Source organism: Melanerpes formicivorus, unplaced genomic scaffold (assembly GCF_026170545.1).
Source record: "Melanerpes formicivorus ecotype bairdi unplaced genomic scaffold, bMelFor1.0.p_v2 SCAF_72, whole genome shotgun sequence".
Taxonomy (NCBI): Eukaryota; Metazoa; Chordata; class Aves; order Piciformes; family Picidae; genus Melanerpes; species Melanerpes formicivorus.
In genome coordinates, this window is record NW_027142424.1 from 2,962,010 (window position 1) to 2,976,101 (window position 14,092).

General features: G+C 38.0%; 1 protein-coding gene across 3 annotated transcripts in view; it reads left to right on the plus strand.

Annotated features, from left to right (window-relative positions):
• Nucleotides 1-14,092, plus strand: part of ATP2A2 (ATPase sarcoplasmic/endoplasmic reticulum Ca2+ transporting 2) — a 47,083-nt gene that overhangs the window by 8,746 nt on the left and 24,245 nt on the right. For all 3 annotated transcript variants that reach the window (XR_010990470.1, XM_068163485.1, XM_068163484.1), the window contains exons 4-5: nt 263-367; nt 3,155-3,293. Coding sequence is in view for 2 of the 3 variants with exons in the window: in XM_068163485.1 (XP_068019586.1) it covers nt 263-367; nt 3,155-3,293 (244 nt within the window). In the remaining variant the exon portion in view is untranslated. The remainder of the gene's footprint in view (nt 1-262; nt 368-3,154; nt 3,294-14,092) is intronic.

The following is a 14,092-nucleotide window of genomic DNA, read 5'->3' on the forward strand; positions in this document are numbered from 1 at the left end:
TGAAGCAAAAGGAGCAATCTGTTTCCCAAATAAATAGCTTTCTCCTTTAACAGCCTTGGAAATGACCTTTGTACTGCTTTAGTAAAGATTATTTTCCTCCTTTTCCATTGCATATTGCCAATTCATTCATGAATTGCAGAACTACACCTTGGAAGATGGAGAGATTTCCAGAATTGCTCAAGTCAAAACAGTTAAACCTCAGGCTGAAATTTACCTGGTCTTCTGTAAAGCAGTAATTTAAATCATTGTTTCTCTCTTACAGGTCCTGGCCTGGTTTGAAGAAGGTGAAGAAACCATCACAGCATTTGTAGAGCCTTTTGTAATCTTACTTATATTAGTAGCCAATGCAATTGTAGGAGTGTGGCAGGTATGCAATTATTTTTACATCCAATCTCAAACGTTTTGTGGTGGTTTTTTTTAAGAGGAAGGGCTGTGCAGTGTAGTGTCATGTGCTTCATTCAGTGCAGGTAAAACGTGTTGCTAACTTTAGATTCCTGTGAGTCAACATACCATAAAACTTCTGGACAGAAAGTGTTGTCTTAAAGATGAAATCAAAACTTCAGAAGTATTGCCAAAGAGGCAAAGTGCCCATCAGTGTTTCGCCACACACTGGTGAACACATAAACTAGACAGTGCAGAATGAGAGGCTGAATTCAGAGAATAACTCAAATATTGCATAGCTAAGAAACAATCAATTGGATGAGCTTGGGGGGGGGAATTGTCCTGACACTACGGAAAAAAGGACAGAACATTTTTAATCTAGTTCCTCTTCTGCTTCCTCCTGCATCAACTGCTGTGTTTCAGAATCTGTATTAATACATTCAATACAGTATTAATTCTTTCTGTTCAATTACTATAATAACTATTGAGTGTACATCTAAAGACTCTTGTCTGTCAAAAGGCAGAGGGTTCTTATGAATGCACCTAAACACCACGACAATGTGCCTACATTATCAGCTGTGAGATGAAATAGATGGCTTCTTATAAATCCTGTCAGCAGTAACATCAGTAACATTCTAAAACTTCTTGATGCTGAAACAAAATTATTCACTTAAGACAGGGCATTATTTTATTAAATTATTTTTCTAGCATTTAATGGTAATTTTTTCCTAAGTTTGGGGGGAGTTCTGGGGGTTTTTGTTCACTATGCTTGTTTATTTGTAAGGGATGATGTTAATGTGAAATAATTAAATGCTATCTTAGCATACTGAGTTTCATGCTTCAAAAACAAAGGCAAATCTGTCCAGAACAACAACAAAACTAAAGAGGAAGAGCCTTGTTAACAGGTTAAAATGTCTTAGAGAGGAGCCTACACCCTGGAAGCCACCAGATGTGGCATTTAGTGGCATAGCTGCATATTCCTGCTCTCTGCTTTGTATTAGCTAAAGTAAGCTAACTGGAGACTAACCTCAAAATTCAGTTCTTAGCAGTACCCAGCTTGCTAAAGCTTGTATGGAGGGATGAAGGAATGTCAATCACAGGATGACAGCACTGCCTTCTTAAGTGTCATCATTTATTCAAATCTTCATAAAGCAATTGTGTGAATCAATCTTTAATTTGAAACTTTGACTTTAAAATTCTGCATGTAGGAATTTTAAGCATGAAATGTAAGGTGAAGCTGTATGGTTTGATTATTTTGTGTCACTGTGTGCAAAGAGTACTCATTATATATGTACATTTCTCTGTGCAGTGAACTTAATGGTGCAATAGGTTAGCTGTGCACATGAGGTGACTCATTCTCTTGTTCTAATGTGCGTGGAAAATAAGTCACAGCGGGTAGTCTCCACCCATAAATGTATCTGTTTCTACAGGTACTGTAGGATTTGAGCAACTGAGTTATTGTCTTAGCTCAGCCCTCTTCAACCTTTCCTGTCACATGTGTTTTTCCATAAGTGCCATCTGCTAGTACTTCAGTGGTTGGCAAGATAGTCTGACTACTGTAACTTCAAGCAAACTGGGAACAAAAGATGCAGTCTAACACTAAGCTGGCTGTCCTAGCTGAATCATCTTTAATTCTTCCCTATTTCTCCTTTTGGAAGGAAAAATTCAGTTTAACCTTTATTTCTTTTGTACATCTAAGTTTTTGCCTAATGCTGACTTCTAGTTGGCCCTGAGAGAGAGGGGCAGTATCAGCCACTGAGCCATGCCAGGTAAATCTTATTCCTTCAGTGTGGCTTTGGTAATGCTGTTTTACAGCTGCATTATGTGACAGTACCTCAACCTTTGAATTTCTGATGATTAGATTTGTTCTTTGATACATGCAGGAGAGATTTTTTTTTTTTTTTTTTTTTTCACTCTGTGAACAGGCTGGTATCTTAGGGCAGATATTCTTAAAACTATGTGCACCCTTAGCATTATCTGTAATCATCAGGAGTGTATGACGTTTGTACTTGTCAATAGGCTGGAAAATAAGTTACTTCTCCAAGAGCTAGACTAGGAACACTGATAAGCTGTTGGTTTCTTATGTGATCCTTTATCTAGGTAGCATCACAATATTGATACCAATCTCAGGTATTGCCTAGCTGAGAGAATTGCACTTGGGATAGGAAAGCCATTGTGTTAGTGGCAATAAAAAGATTGGCCTGTATGGGGATTCATCAAAGCTTAAGCTGGTAAAAGACTGTGTAGAAGTTTCTAGTCACCTTAGTGTGGTTTCATTTGCTGAAACAAAGTTGCTAACACATTGTCTGAACTTTGTCTTTACTTGACCATTGATTTGTATCATTAAGTGAAACTCATTCCACTTCAGTCTGCATGGAAGTAGCTCCAGCTGGTGAGGTACAGCTGAGACAAGTCTATACCATGAGTCAGTTCTGCTTAGTGCTGTTTTCTGTCTCAAAAAGTGTCCTTATGTTACATAGAACACTTTGCATGGCCTCCCCATAGCAACATACAGTGGATACTCTTGATGGGAAATGATGCAGGGTTTAGATAAACAACTTCTAGGTTCTAAGTACCCACTAATACCTGAATTATGTTGTGATTTCCAGTCAGCAACCTCATAAGGGATGGGGTCATGTAATTTTTCTGTATTATTAAATGTAGCTGAGCTAAGTCAGTAGTAGTCATGTAGGCGATGATTTTGGAAAATTGGATCTGACATAACTTATTTTTCCTTGAATTTAAAAATGGCATATATTTGCTGTCCTTTCAGGAAAGAAATGCTGAAAATGCTATTGAAGCTCTTAAAGAATATGAGCCAGAAATGGGCAAAGTGTATCGACAAGACCGGAAGAGCGTACAGAGGATTAAAGCAAGAGACATTGTCCCGGGTGACATTGTGGAAGTGGCAGGTATGGCTCAATTATGTAGTACATACTTGTATTACAGAATTGTTGTGGGGGCCTTGTCTTAATGATTTAAGACCCTGGGGGGGAGTTTTCAAAGACTTAAGTATATGCTTTACTTGCAAACAGCCTTGCTTCTGTTCATCTGTAATTACCTTAAATGTGCATTTGCACTGAGGGGATTGTTTTTCAAGTTGCTGGTTGGTTTAATTGGTAGGTCTAAACACAAAGCATCTTAATTGGAGTTACAGGTTTTAACACTTGTCACAACTGTAAAATTGTATTTTTCTAAACTGGGTTCAGACTGTTTTATAACCTATCTGGTTTTGATCACAAAATACTCTTTTCCTTGCTTTTAAATGTGTTCAGTTCCTGTAGGTTCTGTAAGGCAGAAACTTCAAATTTTTTTTAGCCATGCTCTGTCCTTTATTTAAGGAAACAGTTTCATCTGAAAGCTCTTTCTGTCTCTTAAAACATGGGGTATCAGTGCCTTTCAGCTTCTTACAAATGTCTTCCTTTGTACTCTCGGCTAGTATGACTAGCATGTGACATCATTGTTTTCTCATCTTTCATCATTCTTCATTGCTGCTTTTGCCTGTTGCTCTATAGGAGACTGCAAATAGCTATAAAAAGCAGAGCTTCCTGTTCCTCCAGTGCAAGCATTTGAAATACTGGTCTTTAAAGATTGGACTTGCCTCAAGCTTTCTAATAACATGGATTTGCCCTAAAAGGTGTACCTTTATTTGGAAGGAGTGCAAAATCACAGAAGTTCATTTTGGTAATAATGCCATATCAATAACTTGTCACTGACTAAGACCAGTTCAGAGAACTTGAGTGTTTCCTATTCCTTCCCAGATAAAACTAGGTGGTTTTTGTCAGGAGTGATGATGTACTTGTATTTTGTAGGTCACTATCAACTGTTAAGTGTGTGATTGTTCCTTTGAGAGCAATTTGAGGTGTACATCAAACTTTCTGTTAGTGTCACTTTGCTTTTAGAGGTGGTAGCCGTCTCAGGAGGAGATAAATATATACCCTTAAGCTTGACTAGCCTATTTTAATTAGCAGGCAGAGAGAGTATGCACTCAAAATGAAGTTGGTGTTGGCTGTCTGCCCAGCTTTCATTCCTTGAGAAACTTTAACATTTGCTGAGCCCTGTCTCAAGCCTGTTTTGTGCATAGGATGATTCAGCTACAGCAGCCCTAGCTGGGGTAACTTGGAGCATAAAGCTCCTGAGGGCTGAAGCTAGTTGCTTCTTAGCATCTGCTGGTGAAGAACAAGTACAAATACGAAGTGCTGAGGTGAAATGAAGGGTGAATTATGATAACCTTGTCACTTACTCTGCTGTTTTGACTCCCTATTACTGACTGCACAATCAAATCCCTGACCTGCAATGAGATTTTTGTGCTGGCAGCTGACATTTTCTGTGTCCTTTTGAGGGAAACAGAACTGTATAAATTAGATTCTGCTGTATGTGTCTAGTCCAAGTCTTTATCCTGATTTTTTAGATGTCAGCCATGGAATGATATTTTTGGAAGCAGTTTATGTTGTCAGAATACCTTGTGGTTGCGTTTTTTGGTACTTGAAAGTGGTGGTATTGCAAATTGATGACTATGTATTTTGTACTGTTTTGGGATATCTCACTGAGGAAAAATGCTGGATTTTGCTGCTTTGCCAGGTGTGTGGAGCACATCAAATTTCCTGCTTGATTCTTTGAGATTTCAGAAGAGGTAGAGATTGAATTTTTCATCTTACCCTGGGGCGTGTGAGAGCTTTTACTCCTTGCTGCATATTGTCAATATCAATAAAATCAATTATTTGTGCCATGTCTTTAAAAGGTCTGTCTGAAGGACAGAAATTAATTGGATAAGCGCTGTCTAGCTGTCTTGAGCATAATACCCTATTTTTCATAGGGTTTCTGTTGAATTGCTTAAAAATCTGCTTGCAGAACAGTGTCTGACAGTCTGTGTTGAGCTGGTTGGCTGTTTGCTTTCTTATTTTAAAAAGGGCATGCTTAAACTAGTATGTTTGGGTAGAGAACCAAAGATTGTCCAACTTCTGTTATTTAAGGTAGGTGATGTGCCTTGTTAACTGACCATAGAAGCTTATACTGGTTAAAAAACTGGTGTGTGGAGCAATCCCACGGTAGTCTTAAGCACTCATCATGTTAAATTAGCAAATATAATCAACTGCAGTTTCAAGTGAAGGTGACTAAGTGTAGATCATGTGGATGTTTAATACAGAACTGTTCAAGTAAAATATGAACTTGGATACTGAAACAAATTCTAACTTGTAGATAGACAATGATGAAATTTTTAATTGTAATCAAACTGGGAAAAGCCACTGAGGCAGCAGAGAAGAGCAGTACAGCCTGTTACCAGCACTGGTGTCAAGAGCTGGAGGTGAGAGAGACTCTGTGCATGCCCTTGCCTCTGGCATACGAGTACTGCGATGGCCTTTGACATGGTGTTTGCAAAAAGATGACCATGTAGGGAAGTGACAGAGCACTTCATGCTAGGATACATATCTGGGTATGGAATTCTGGGCAAAGTGCCAATGACATTTGTGTGTCCAGGCAAATATCTTTGAAGCAAGTGGCATAAATAGCCAGGTGATGGGTTTCTCCCCTGTGCTGATATCTAATTTTGAACAACGTTCTACAGGTCTCCCACTTTGAAAGAGCTGTATTTAACAAAGCTGTTATAGCATTAAATTGGGGTAGCTATATGTGAGTCTGACACATAGATAACTCTGTGGTATTAATTGGTAGATGCATACTGCAGTTAGGGGGAAAGGAGGGGAATTATACGTCCCTCTTTACGTTGCCTGAGAATAAGTAGCATGGAACCATTTCCAAAATAGTTCTGTATTTTTGGTAGCTTTGAACCTTTTGAAAATAACCTGTGTGGCTTAGCCTAACCCAAGGACATTGCAATAATGGTTTATACTACTAGTTTTTAATTGGGCTCCATAGGCTATTTGAATAATCTATATAATGAACACAATCAAAATCTACAGTCTGCTTCATCTAAAATAAAGCTCCTGAAAGATGGAGTCGTTAATCTGTAAACAGAGGGAACATGTTGGCTTATTTGACTTGGAGTAACAGGGGAAAGAGCAGGTCTGTGTTGTCACCTTGCCGTAAATACGGAATAACCTGAATTACTGTCACTTAACTGATAGATAACCTACTGTTTTATGTGGCTTCTGGGAATCAGCATGCATAGAGATACTGCACAACTCTTGATGAGCAATTACTGGTCCTTATGTCTAGTAGCTACAAACCCAACATTAAAAGCTACACTAAAATTTTGGATGTGTATTAGCAGGCACCGTAGATCTGATCAGAGACTGTGCAGAAATGAATTTCTTAACTGTATATGTTAGGAAGATATTTTTCCATGTCCACTGCAGCAGAGATGGTGGAAAAAGATATTTCACAATTAACAGGAGCTTTGAGATGAAGTTGGGGTGACAGGTTTGGGATGGATGCTTTTAATTTGTTTGCAGACCTCTGGTGGGCATAGTACTCAGAACTGTCATGTATGAGAGTTACTAAGCTACACTGTTTGTTTCTTGGAATTGATGAACTGAAAAAAATCCAGATGCTGTCCTCAAATGGCTTCTCAGTTGGCCTGTCTTAAAATGGATTATCGTGTGCTATAAAAGCTTAGGTTTATGGGAGGATGTACTTTAAATTTGTAACTAGTGGCTATCATAATAGACTAAAGGTGCCCTTTGTTTTAGCTGAGGTTTTCGTTTGTCTTGATTAAAATGACACTTTAAAGAGAAAGTTAAAACCAGAGTTCTTAGCTCTTAGAAGTTTTGTACAAAGCCCAGTCTGACAAATTGGGATAAACTGATTGCAAATAATTTAGTTTTAACGAAGCACTTTGGGGAAGAGAAATGAACTTTGTTCACTTTTGTGGTATTTTTGTCTCAAATGTTCTATTTTAGATACAGTTTATCTGGGTTCTTGTAATTTATTAAATGAATGATCATTTGTTGTAATCTCTAAGTGACTAAACTGCAGTCACAGTTGTTCTTTTCTGTGAGGTGCTGAATGATATTTCTTGTCATCCATTAAATTTGTAAGTACTCGACAGCTTAGATACACACAGAGGTCCCAGAAACTGTTGCTTACTAAATTAGTGTGTACTCCAGAAGACTTGGGTGTAAGTTTATACCTGACATGAAATATGCAAGAACTATATTCTGAGACTTTTAATTCTAACTATAGAGCGCTGTAAGACTTCTCCTGAGCTACAGATAACTTTAAGGAGAGGAAAATTTTAGAGGTGAGGAAGATTGGGAAGGAAGATTCTTAAAGGTGAATTACATCAAACCCCAGTGTGGTTATGAAGAGCTACAATTTCTCCATAAGCAACAAACATGGATGTTGCAAAATGTCTAGGTCCTTATGACTGTGTGATGTTGTGGGGTGGTGGTGGTGTGTTTGCTCTTTAAAAAGAACAATGAGAAGAACAGAGTGCTGATCATTTGGTTTTTAAAGGTTTTTCTTTCTCCATAAAGTACTGCTTTTGAACCAGAAAGTATGGAAGCAAGATCAGTGGTTAATAAATACACATATAAGTAGTATATAAATCTGTGAGCTTCAGTGAGTATTATGTCACATCAGAGGCAGGTTTGAAATAGCCATAGGCAGTCCAAACTCCATTCCATACTCCACTGAAGTCTGGAGTTACGTGAGGTTCAAGTCAGGGCACAGCCTAAACTTGTTGCTTTCAACACACTTTTGAAAACTTAGGAAACATGGCTCTGATGCTTTTTGGGTTTTTAATTTATTTTTTTTTTCCCAGTTCTTGTGGAATTTTCCTCCATAGTTGCCAAACTATTAAGTAAAAATAGTGAAAGTAATTCTGTTTTAATTGTTTGAATTCAGAACATGCCTCATGTTCTATACTTTGATTGGAACTGACATTGCAGCAGGGGTTTATTAAAAGCACAAATAGTACTGAACAAAATGCTTGAACATCAAGATAATGTTCTGTTAATACCATATCAGTCTGGTAAAGCAAGCATTTTTAAAGCTAAAGAATACTTACACTTGGAGCTATCCTGCACTTCTAGAATTCTTACTGTTCTTGTGTTAACCAAAGGCAGCCTAACTGGAAACAGGACTTTAGCTTTGGTATGAAGCTATCATTGTTATCTACCTGATCTATCAATAATTGAAGCTTAACTTATAAACTTGTTCTTTCTGCTGTTAGATATTTTTGTAGATGACAAGAGTTTTCCATCTAGAAGACAGTGATAGAAACAGATGCATTGTTTTATAGCCAGGCAAATTCAGATTAGAAACATGTGCAAACTTCCCGGCAGGGTATCAGTTCCTGTCCACTGGCACATCTTATGTTCTGGTGCCCTCTTCAGAGAAATGACATTGGATGTTTTTACAGAATGAGAAATAAGGTAGAAAATTAAACCCAAATATTTCAGTAAATTGAAATCCTAGGTACTGTTTAGTATAGTATTAAGATTTTGCTCAATATAACCTGCAGTTTTCATCTTAAAATACTTTGCTCCCAGAAAGCTAAACTTTTTCTGCCTTTGATTTTTGTTGATAAGAATGCAATATGTGTAAGTGGGGGGATTTGAGATATATTTTTAAACTTCAAACAGTTTTTAGGATTATCTATGCACTGCACAGTCAGCTCCTTGGATATTTTCTGTCTGTCCAGAATTCAGAATGGCATATGATGGAGAGGGCTGTTTCATAAACCTTGTCTGGAAATGAGTGTGTTCAAATGTATTCTCTCGTCACCTTGGCAGTGAACATTACTAGTATGGTTAAAACTGAGCAGACTAGTGCTATTATAATCTTTGTTGTATTGAAAATAAATATCTTCCTGGTTTGGAGTGGAAATTCAGGCTGAGAAAAAATGTTTCACAGCCACTCATGGCCTTTTATAAAAGTGTAAGTGGACTCAAATCTTCCTGATTGGTAAAGCTGCTGGGTTTTGGTAGCATTTTATTATACCCTGTTCAGGAAGTGTTAAATACTTACAACCTGTTACTACGGAAGACAAATTAAGTTCATGATGGGCTAAGGAAATCCAGCACAATAGGAAGACTAGATTGTATGCATGCAAAAGAGGAAGAAGAGCTAAAGTGAGCTCGTGTTAAGGAAGTTTAATATAAAACCCAGTTGTGTTGCAATAGCTATAACTCTTAATGGAGGCAGGCCGTGCTGTCCTCGTGTAAGTTTTAACTATTACACTCCCCCAGGGGAAAAAAAAAAATTGCTTGCTTAAAGGATGTAGCATTCCATATTTATTATTTTAAGGCTTCTCATTTTTAATTTGTAAACCTTGGGGTGATACTCATACTTCATATAAGAAGTTTCAGTTGCCTCAGCTTGTTAGTAAATAATCACATGATGGTTTGTCCTCACATTAGAGGGTGAAGACTCTTATATTTGGTCAAGAGAGGGGAATAACTTTGGAATAACTGATCATACAGGCTAAAGATCTCATTGGGAAAAGTGGTTTAAGTAGCTGTACCTATTATAGTATGTAATGTTGAAACAGCTAAAATACTTCCTAATATTTGATATTTTGTGGCAAAAGAGCTAATTCCTTTTCCGTTTTGATGGCTAAAACTCACACGTAGTGCATTTTGAATTGGAGATATTTTAATAGTGGTGTGGTAGGTTATATCAGCTGAATTTGATAGTGTTTCTACCCTAGCCTGATGAAATTAAAGCATCTTAATAAAGCAGGAGAAAGACCATCGTGTCTTAATCAAAATAACATGGAATTTGTCAGCCAAGAACCTTAATCTATTAAGATGCTTAAGAGGTGAAATGATACAATTTTATACATTGGGGATTTTTTTTTTTCCTCTTTATTCAGTGTTTTCTGGAAGTTGTTTTAGGGATGTGTTTATTCAGGTTAAAGAACTGTTTGTGTTCCCCAGTTGTTCAGACATATGTTGAAATAGTATCTCATTTCTTCAGAACTTGTCTAAAAAGAAACTATATCAAGTTGGACAACAGTGGCTAAATAGAGTGGAACTCGCTCTTGATTGCAGAAGTCCAGTTCAACCCCAACCTAGTAATAGCTGATATAGGTCACCAGCTTTGGTTAATGATAAACACAAGTAAGAAAGTGTTTAAGATGTGTTGTATAGCAACAATCACTCTGACTTGCACAGAAAAAAATACTTCAATCCTCTGCAATCACTTAGATGGGCTTTTTGCAAACAGCTCGCTTTCTTTGCCAAGAAGACAAATTGTTCTTGTACATTAATATAAAAAGGAATCCAAACTTAGCAACTTTTCATAATGTACTTGTCTGTGAACCTCTAAGGAAGTCTTCAGTTGTGGGATGAATCAGAGGCGGTTAACAGAGCTGGTATCAGTGTTCAAAGTACACATTTGGAGGAGCAGTTTTGCTTTAAGGATGTTCGGATACCATAGTGGCTTGGGGTGGGGATAAAGTTAATACTGCTTCCTGAGTCTACCGTAGCCAACAATTTTGTTTAGAACATACAGAATATCATTTGATACTTGAAAGAGAAGTACAATCCTGATGTAGTCTAAAGTTCTTTGTTCATACCCAGATCCAGCTAAAAATAGAGAGCCTGAAATCCGCATGGCTTTAATAGTTTATTTTCCCTCCAGCTTCATTGCTTGTAGAATATGTGCCCTGTCACTTCTGCTTGTCTTCCTGGGCTCCTTAAACCACAGGCTGATCAGGCCGCAACACACTAGTAGTGCGTTCTGGCTATAGAGGTCTTCCAGTCAGTGGCTCAAACATGTTCTGAAATTAAATGTTTTGTATTGTTGCGATCCTGAAAATTGTTAAAGTAAAAGGGGCATCAGTTCAGTATTAAAATCCTAAAATGTTTGTGTTCTGGGGATGAATGTATTCTTATGAACAAAGCTGTAATGATCTGAACCAGATCCTGCTATTTCACTCTTCCAAGAAGCAGTGGGTTTTATAGTTAGAAACGCTGTGAATGAATAGCTAAATATTTGGCCTAACTATTCTTTAAGAACATGTATCTGGGCAGCTTTGAAAGCAGCCCATTTGATTTCTTCAGAGCTTTTGGAGAAATGAAGTGACTCTGGGATTAAAACTATTGGTTAAAATAATGGATGAAAACACTTCTGCAGCTGAACTTGGTACTCCACATGTAAAACCCTGGGATTATAACCATTGAGACTGTAGCAGCTCTGTACTGAGCAACACAAATACGTGTCTACCTTTTTAATTTCTTTTGTCTTTCGAGTCTGGGTGTACTGCTGGTTCTGTAGACTGAAATGTAATTTAAAAGCCCCTTCAAAAACCAATAAACTCCCCCCAGTTTTTCACATGCCTTCCTTGTGTGAGTGAGATCTGCACTAGACCGCTCACTAAAAATTTCCTGTGGGTTCCTATCTATTACGAGATTATTTCCTATCTATATTCAGTTTCAGTTATGCTCATAAAAGTATATTCAAGACTATAAATTACTTTGTCATGGCTGTTATTTTGCTAAGAGCTGCTTAAAATAGTTCTGTAACTGACCCTGATGTACAGCTTTCCTGCCTGTTGGGAATGCCTTGAATATTTCACTAGAGCCTTTTCCAAGGGAGATGGCTAGTGAATAATGTCTTATCTTAAATTGCTGAGATAAACTTAGAAAGCTGCAGTATTATAATAAATTTAACACATCAGTCCTGGTGATTTAGGAAATTGATAATGATAGTAGTAGTTTTTATGGAAATGTGGATGCTCAACTATCAAAAGTCTTTTGGAGCAGAGTTCTCTCCTAGTACATTAGGTCTTATGAATACGCTGTTTGAGTTTGAACAACTTAGCTGTTCAAAAGTAGGTTGGAAAATCATTTGTAAACTCTGCCATATGTTCTGACCAGCTACCTCAATGCTTTAAGACATATTTTTTTAACAGGTTGTTTTTTGTGTTATGGAGTGATGAAGTCTTTGACAGTGTTGACAAATGTGGCAGTATAGTGCAGTTGTCTGTAGCTTCCCAGCTGCTTGAAGTACTTTGAAAACATCTATGCAGATGGACAGGCATTACACCACATTGCACTGAGGCACTAGCCTGTTGTTCAGTGGTAGCTAAAAACCAGCTGCTACTTCTTGTCTGCATAGAACCTTCCTCATGACATCAGGAGACCATATTGAATAGTTTTGCCATTTTTGGCCTAGGTCACTGTTTGTCTAATGCTATTTTCCCTTGCTGCTCAAGGGCATTGTGGCTTAAATTAGTTTTCACATTCTATAAGGATACAAAAAGGGAACTTGTGGCTATTTACTGGATCCTTTCATAAATGTATGCTTACAAAAATACACAGCTAAGTCTACAAGCAAAACTTCAGTCTGATGATTTTAGTGGCTGGGATTTCTTTGACCTTACCAAAAAATCACGTGGTGCAAGTTTACTTAACATTTGAAGTAGCACTTTATTGTCCTCTTCAGCAGTTTGTTCCATGGTTTTCCTGTGTGAGTGGTTCTATGTTCTAAGGCTGGGACACCACTAATGTGCTTTATTGCTGTTAGTTGCATAAGCAGTTCCTGCAGGAATTGCAGCTTGTTTTAATTTTACTGCAGGGACATGAAGTCCCATCTACAGCTCTTTCTAGCTGTCTATTCTCCTTTGGTTGTTTCTTTGCATTATTTTATTATAAAAAGGAAGCTGTCACTTGAGTACTTGCAGTGCTAACATTGTTAGGAGTGCTTGATTATATGCATTCAACATGCAGAATGTAGAACCCCCCCTGTATGAGTCAGAAATGAGGCTCTCATTAATATGCTTTACCAAGTTAATTTGCATGTAGCCATTTATCTGCGGTAGTCACAAAATGGTGGGGCTTTAGCTCTTAAAGCTAGATATGAGAAAGAAGGTGGAAGAATTAATTATGGGATGATAGAGATGCTGGAGCTAAATTGGCCACTTAATTGCTCTCTGTCATCTTCAGGAGTGTGCTGTTAATTTGTACTATCTGCTGCTTTGGTGTCTTGAGCGTGACACTTGAATGTGTCCAGAGAAGGGCAATGAGGCTGGGGAGAGGCCTTGAACACAAGCCCTATGAGGAGAGGCTGAGGGAGCTGGGATTGTTTAGCCTGGAGAAGAGGAGGCTCAGGGGAGACCTTACTGCTGTCTACAACTACCTGAAGGGTGGTTGTAGCCAGGAGGGGGTTGTTCTCTTCTCTCAAGCAACAACAGAACAAGAGGACACAGTCTCAAGCTGTGCCAGGGGAAGTTTAGGCTGGAGGTGAGGAGACAATTCTTTGAGTAGTTCACCATTGGAATGTGCTGCCCAGGGAGGTGGTGGAGTCACCATCCCTGGAGGCGTTCAGGAGGGGATTGGACGTGGCACTTGGTGCCATGGTTTAGTCATGAGGTCTGTGGTGACAGGTTGGACTTGATGATCTTTGAGGTCTCTTCCAACCTTGGTGATTCTGTGATTCGAAACACTTGATAGCAGAGGTGTTTTGATTAGAAGATAACATAGCATAGAGTTCTGTGAAAATTATGTGAGATATGGATTGTGGTATACTTTATAAAATAGTGCCACTGAAAAATAAAGATAGTATATGATCTGTAATTTGCTTCCAACTCTGAAACATCTGGCAGTATTCAAAGTACAACATCAAAAGAGCAGATTTGCAGAAGCATGTTATTCTCACAATTGGTGCCAAGGGAAAGTACAACTTCTTTTTATTTCTTCAATAAATAAATGTGGATAACATTCTGATCACTGGAGAGCCTAAGACTGACTGTAGGCACAGAGAAAAGTAGAAGACTTCCCAGGACAGTTGTTCTGAAAAGGAA